Source organism: Sinocyclocheilus grahami, unplaced genomic scaffold, assembly GCF_001515645.1.
Source record: "Sinocyclocheilus grahami isolate Dianchi unplaced genomic scaffold, SAMN03320097.WGS_v1.1 scaffold4.1, whole genome shotgun sequence".
Taxonomy (NCBI): domain Eukaryota; kingdom Metazoa; phylum Chordata; class Actinopteri; order Cypriniformes; family Cyprinidae; genus Sinocyclocheilus; species Sinocyclocheilus grahami.
Genome location: NW_015505183.1, coordinates 2,114,498 through 2,121,661, shown reverse-complemented (window position 1 = coordinate 2,121,661; position 7,164 = coordinate 2,114,498). Strand labels below are relative to the sequence as shown.

At 42.7% G+C, this 7,164-nt stretch overlaps 1 protein-coding gene across 5 annotated transcripts in view; it reads right to left on the bottom strand.

The window, feature by feature from the left end:
• LOC107582592 (connector enhancer of kinase suppressor of ras 1-like) overlaps positions 1–7,164 on the bottom strand; it is a 44,912-nt gene that overhangs the window by 8,776 nt on the left and 28,972 nt on the right. For 4 of the 5 annotated variants that reach the window (XM_016268497.1, XM_016268514.1, XM_016268505.1 and 1 more), the window contains 6 exons: positions 6,794–6,873; positions 6,387–6,416; positions 6,077–6,180; positions 895–1,019; positions 579–612; positions 293–468 (listed from right to left, as the gene is read on the bottom strand). In XM_016268497.1, the coding sequence (XP_016123983.1) occupies positions 293–468; positions 579–612; positions 895–1,019; positions 6,077–6,180; positions 6,387–6,416; positions 6,794–6,873 (549 nt within the window). The remainder of the gene's footprint in view (positions 1–292; positions 469–578; positions 613–894; positions 1,020–6,076; positions 6,181–6,386; positions 6,417–6,793; positions 6,874–7,164) is intronic. The other variant, XM_016268522.1, reaches the window with a different exon arrangement.

Genomic DNA, 7,164 nt, shown 5'->3' with positions numbered 1-7,164 from the left:
TTTGTTTTCGAATTTGTCATTGTGTTTTCTGACTTGTTATAATGTTTTCTGAATTGTTGTTGTGTTTTCTGAATTGTTATTTTGGTGTATAGACTTGCATTTGCATTTGTAATTTGTTATTTTGTTTTCAGAATTGTGATTTGTTTTGCACTTCTCGGCCACCGTAGGTTTCTTTCAGTTTTACAAAAAATTCTTAATATAATAATTATGATACTTCTAATTGGTTACACAGATTGGCGCTTTATAAACACGAGTATACTTCGTACCGCTTTCCAAGTAAACTCGTACTAACCTGTTGGCTGGTATACCAATACAGTGTAGGACCTTTCAGGACGAACCAAAATCTCTGCCATTTCTGAGTCATAAAGACGTTTGTTTCTTTTCTCTTCTTCCAAAGCCATCCGTCACAGTCTGGGCGGCCAAGTTCACGACACGACACCCTCCTGCGGCTCATCGCTGTCCGTGTTCCTTAAGTGTACATATGTATAAGGGTAGTGTCATTATTTTGCACTGGATGAAATAAGGTGTCCTAGAAAAAAATACTGTGAAAATAATGAATGAACAAATCCATGCCTGACCTTTAGTAGAGCTCTTTTTGTTCTCCTTTTCCTCCTGCGGTAAAAATAAATTTATAATTACTTTGAGATCACAAGGTTTAAAGAAGTCTTTCTGCTGATTTCATCAGATTGCCACATTAGAAACACTTTATTGTGAGATGCCCCAACAGATGCATCTCAATGACTCACGGCACTCAAGTTCATCATGCTCAAGAGCAGAAGTGGGACAAATCATTATAGTATCTCTCCAAAATGCTTTTTGACTACAAAAGTGTACTGAGTTGTATGTCGTACCAAATTAATATTTATAAATGTTATAAAGGTTTTTTGTTCTTACTCTTATTCCTGCCATGTCAGGACAGGAGCTTGTGCTGGCTCGGTTGAGCTCTGAGCTTTGTGGGGATGGACTACTTTCTGCACATGAACCTATTTCCAAACTCTTTCGACTTGCACGCTGAGAGTCTATAAAAGTGAAGACAGATTTAAACATTTTAGTGAGCTACAAGATGAAATCAGAGCTGTAAATGTCTGTAAGCTAAGCAACAAATCGATATGCTCAGCAACAAAGAATACCAAAGAAACTATGGGCGATGAAAAGACTAGCTTAAAGTAGAATCAATTAAAGTGCTGGTCCAGGCTATTTTATGTTGTTTATATATAAATATAGCTAACGAACAATATTTTTTTCTTTCTTCAGGACATACTTGGGCCAATTTTCGATTTCTATATATGAAGAGTTCAGATACAAAAGCCTCTAAGTACGTCTGACGTTTTTCTTTAAAATTAGCATTTCTTTCTGGCTACTATGTATAGGTTTTTATGTAAGTACTGGTACTTCTGAATGGGTTGAGGCTGGGATTTAGTGCATTTGAAGTGAAAGTACTTGAACATATACTATGTGTGGAGAGCATTCACTCAGTATCATTATCTCATTTTTGACCAAGATGGCTTTTAGAGGCTTTTGCATTGGAACTCTTTGTCAGGCCTGTGTTCCTGTCTCTTGTGTTTTGTTCCCCAAGTTCTAGTTCTCCCTCGTGTTTCCTTATGCCCATATTTGGTTTGGTTTCCTGTTCTGTTTGTCTCATTATTAGTTGATTCCTCGCACCTGTCTGTCCCTCGTTAAGTTTAGTATAAATGTGTAGTCTGCCTCATGTTTTCTTGTCGAGTCTTAAACGTCATGTGTGTCTCCTGTGCTTCCTATGTTAGTGGTCCTTTTCATTTGGTTTGTTTATTAAAAGTCAAGTTTTGAACGTCATCTCCTCGTTTCCCTCCTACGCACTGTGACAGAAGACTCGACCACAAAAAGATGACTGCAGCTGAGGACGCCCTTTGGGGCTTTGCAGGGCGGTTTGAGGTTGGACCGATATGTGGAGGGTTTTCTCGAGCTCTCTAACCGGGTGAGCTGGCACGATGCCGTTCTATGTGCGTGCTTCCTGCTGGGGTTGGATGACGAGATAATCCGCTGCGATCTTCCGACGTGTGATTTTTTTTTTTTTATTTTTTTTTTCTCTGATCGAGCTGATTAATCTCGTGCTGTTCTTAAAGGGGTCATATGATACGATTTCAATTTTTCCTTTCTCTTTGGAGTGTTACAAGCTCTTGGTGCATAAAGAAGATCTGTAAAGTTGCAAAGACTAGTTTGCAAGTTTCAAATCCAAAGAGATATTCTTTATAAAAGTTAAGAGTCAGCCACACCTACCTAAAACGGCTCGTTCTAACACGCCCCCACATATCTACATCACTATGTGGGAAGATTTGCATAACGCCGCCCAAATGTTCACGCAAAAAAAGAAGGCATAACTTTTATTATTGCTGTAGTTTTGTTGTTGCCGCCGCCATGTTGTAAAGACGATGTTTGCTTTGTTGTGAAAGCGAAACGACTTTGTTTGGTCTTCCAAAAGAGGATGATATCTGCTTCGTCATGCCTGGAGCTGATCCGTGCTGGTTGCTGAGGAAATACTACAACTTTGCTCTGTGGATCGGCTTTCACCGTGGACGAAGCGGAGTCTAGCCCGGAGTCATCACATGTGGTTGCTGCAAGCTCCCGTTCTCAAGCCCACCTGCCTCTGCTCACTCTAACGCCTGTTTCACACATACTCCATCTGCAGTGCGTATGCGGTCCGAGTGCATTACGTATGCAGTGCAGAAGCAGCACGGACTCATTGTGCTTTCACACAGGAAGCGTTTGCAGTCCGCTCACGATCCACGGCTGTTTAACACAAACACAACATTTATCTGTTATTTGATTTCAAATCCAAACATAGTTAGCCTATAGTGAAAGTGTTTTTTCAGCATTGTGATCCTCTTTTATCACAGTACAGTTACACAATCTTTCAGACATATTCACGTTTAAACTCAATTAATATAAACGGCGTATTAAATGCATTTGGCTTCTAGATTTGTATATTAAGTTGCTCAAGCAAGTGGAAACACATTTGAACACAGCATATAGCTTTCTTGTGTTAGGTTATCACAAATATTTTAAATTAAACCTTACCATTGACAGAAACAGTCGGCTCTCGTGCTGTTTACATTTAAATCTTTATTACAAACAGTCCCGCGGGTCTTAAAGAACTTTGTTTTTCTACCTCCACAAGACACAAGTGCATGTTGCCTTGTTTATCTAAAAGTGCACTTTTATTTGTTTCAAACCTAGCCAAAAAGCCTGTCAAACACAGTAGACTTTAATTATATCTGTTTATTGTGAAATTACTACATTTCAGTCTCAATCCATGTTCATTTTTACCGCGAACAAAGCGCTGTCACTTTAATTCAGCGCGTGCAGCACGGCAAAAATAGACTAGGTGCGTAAACGATCGCTGCACTGCTGCAGACACACCACACCTGGAACGCACTGATGGACCGCAACCACGTGCATTGTGAAAGCTTAATCCGTTAACATGGGGGCGTAAAAAAAAAAAAAACCCGCACTGCAGATGGAGTATGTGTGAAACAGGCATAACCCTCCGGCCGTTCTTCACACTAGCCCCCGGCCTCTGCTCACTGTAGGCCGCCGTGTGTGATGCTGTTTCGTTGTGAAAGCGAAACTACTTTGTTTGGCCTTCCAAAAATGGACACGACTAGAAATCAGTGGTTAAGTTGTATTTACAACACTGTTCCAAAACACATCAACCCAAACATTCAGATGTGTGCAGCACATTTTATGGAGGACTGTTTCCTGATCCTGGGAGAGTAGACTACAATGCCGGCTGTTCTGACTCAAAGACTGTAAGTACGTTTTTTATATTTAAAGAGTTTTTATATTTTATATATTTAAAGCGAGTTTTTTGGGCAGTGTAGAGTAGGGCTTGTTGTTTGTAATTTCTCTGATCACAAATGCAGACATGGTTTTATGTTTACGCGGCGCGATGCAATGCAATCCGTAAAAAGACAGTATAAGTCATTATAATCCATAATTATGTCCCCACTGGATGCAACGAATGTCTCGTTTATAATGGGTTTATGTTTTTGAATCATTGCTCCAGCCTGACAGGGCATCATCACAGTATGGTGAGGGACGTAACATTTCCGTCTCACGCTTGAGGTATTCGGCCAATCACAACGCACTGGATAGCTGGCCAATCACAGCACACCTCGCTTTTTCAGACCGATGAGCTTTGTAAAAATCTATGCGTTTCAGAAAGGTGGGGCATAGAGGAGAAACAATAATGTACAGTATGTGGAAAATGTTTTTTGAACCTTAAACCGCATAAACACATTTCATTACACCAAATACACAAAATAATGTTATTTTTAGCAGCATCATATGACCCCTTTAAATGGATCAGATTTGGAAGTTGAAGTAAACTTTCCAAGCTTTGTCATCGAACTCCCGCTGGAATGCGCCGCGTCTCCCCAGCTCACCCCACGCCGAGAACCTCCACATACCTCTCCAACAGCTCCTACCGCCTGCCTAACCCCAAATTCTCCACTGTCCTCCGAAGCTCCACCCTAGTCGTCAGCCCAGTACGACCGGCCTTTCCGATGTCAGGCCCACCGGCCGCTACGAAGTCAAGCCCGACGGCTGCGGCTCACTTCGGCCCACGGGCCGCTACGAAGTCAAGCCCGCCGGCTGCCCATTTCCCCCGTAACCAAAGGAGGAGGATGAACAGAAAAGGACTGTTATCTGCCTTCGTCCTAGCCCCAGAGCTCGCTACAGTGTCGGCTCCAGCCCCAGAGCACGCTCCAGTGTGGGCTCCAGCCCCAGGGAGGGCTCCAGATCACCAGTCAAGCCCAGGGAGGGCTCCAGATCCCCAGTCAAGCCCAGGGAGGGCTCCAGATCCCCAGTCAAGCCCAGGGAGGGCTCCAGATCCCCAGTCAAGCCCAGGGAGGGCTCCAGATCCCCAGTCAAGCCCCGGGAGGGCTCCAGTCCCCGGTTATGGCCCACGGAGGGCCTCGGAGCCCGAAATCTTCCTCAATCTTCTGAAGTTTTTTTGGGGGGGTAGTAGGGCTCCAGCCGTAGTGGCCGGGATGGGGGCTGGGGCTGGGGCCGCGGCCTCTGAGGCTGCTTTGCCATGGCCTCCTGAACTACCTGCTCCACCGTGGCCTCCTGGGCTGCCAGATCCGCCATGGGTCCCGGAACGGGCGCCGCCCTGGAGGCCTTCCTTCCTGGAACCCTGCTCCTGGAGGCCTCCAGAGCACCCACCCCCCCCTCCCCGTTGGATCTTGTACGGCGCAGGATGCGCCTTCCGGAAGGGGGGAGTTATCTCCTCCCTCGTTCGCGGCCTCTGAGGCTGCTTTGCCATGGCCTCCTGAACTACCTGCTCCACCGTGGCCTCCTGGGCTGCCAGATCCGCCATGGGTCCCGGAACGGGCGCCGCCCTGGAGGCCTTCCGTCCTGGAACCCTGCTCCTGGAGGCCTCCAGAGCACCCACCCCCCCCTCCCCGTTGGATCTTGTACGGCGCAGGATGCGCCTTCCGGGAGGGGGGAGTTATCTCCTCCCTCGTTTCCCTCCTACGCACCGTGACACTCTTCATATATAAAATAATTACAAATATTTTTTTTCTCAAATAAAAATGATCTATTATCATCCATTTATTTGGTGAAAAATACAGTAAAACACAAATTTTGTAAAATATTATTATAATAAAAAAAATAGTTTAAAAGTCTTCAGTGTCACATTTCTTATTATAATCAATGGTAAAAAACAGTTGTGCAGCTTTAAAATTTGTGCAAACTGTGATACATTTTTGATGAATAGAAAGTTCAAAAACACCATTAATTTAAAATAGAAATATTCTGTAACATTATAAAAGTCTTTACTGTCACTTTTGGTCAATTTAATGTCTCAGTGCTAAAGGAAAGTATTAATTTCTTTAAAATAAAAAAACTTACTGAACCCAAACTTTTGAAAAGACAGCAGTGTGAGAAGAACTACATATACACCATTATTTTATGATGTGTGTACAAATTTTACTTATTAATTCTGAATGGACAGGATTTTTAAAAAGTCTGTACAAATTTTTTTTTTCCAGCTGATGTCTTCTATATTTTCTGTAAAGTCTGCTGCGACTCTTACCTGCCCCTGGCTTTAAGGTGTTTGGCTGATGCTCATTAGAGCTTTGTTCACTAGAGAGCACTGATTTCTCCCTTCTGAAATGATGTGTGCCATCTGATGCTGATCTGTGGTACATAAACACACACACACACACACTATATAAAAGCATGTAAGACTAAAAAATTAATCAAAAAACACAGTCGGCTAAGTGGCCCTTTGCAGTGCTACATATACAGCAGCTTTAATGCCATATAAACTGACTCAAACACACACATAGTATAGTTCACATTCAAATCCAGTTTAGCCATGCTGTACACACACACACACAGACCTGAGATAGCGGATCACTCGCATGTCCTCACTGTAGCTCACAGAAAACAGTTATGAAACAAGAATTTATATTATGAAACACACAGGCAGAGAAATGAAGACTTTCACTTCTTATACACAGTAAGTTTACTGTAAAAGAGTAAAATGATGGAAAGCACAGAATCAAGGCTAAGCATTATACTGTAGGTTACATGAGAGAAGCAGACAAAATTATCCTAGAATATCCTACCATATTTTAAAGGCTCTAACTACTATAATTTCCTCCCTTCAATGGGGAACATGAAACAAACATGAAATAAGTGACTTGAAATTCCTCTACAGAGCCTGAAATCATGCACATTTAGCATCAGAAAAAGCAAAATAGTGATTATAGGAGCATCTGAGGATATTCAGCTGAGCCGAACTCACCTGAAGGACAGAGAGCGGACTGAAGCTGCCACCCTGCCCAAAAGAGAATGTCTGTTTTTCTCTTCCTCTTCCTCCTCTCTCTGAAAGTAAGGAATTGATAAGATTGACGAGATGTTTGGAAAAACCCAATGTCGCTGCAGAGAGTGACTCATGTGGCAAGTGTGTCGGCGAGACATTTTAGGTGTGTGACAATGAGTTCATGAGTGCATTTTCATGTTTTGTGAATGATTGTGGTAAGTTTGTAGCATGTATAACAGCTTTTATGTGCCTGTTTCCAATAAGGCTGTGTGCTACCGCCTGTGCTTGGGTTTATTAAACAATACTTTGAGCAATTATATATATATATATATATATATATATATATATATATA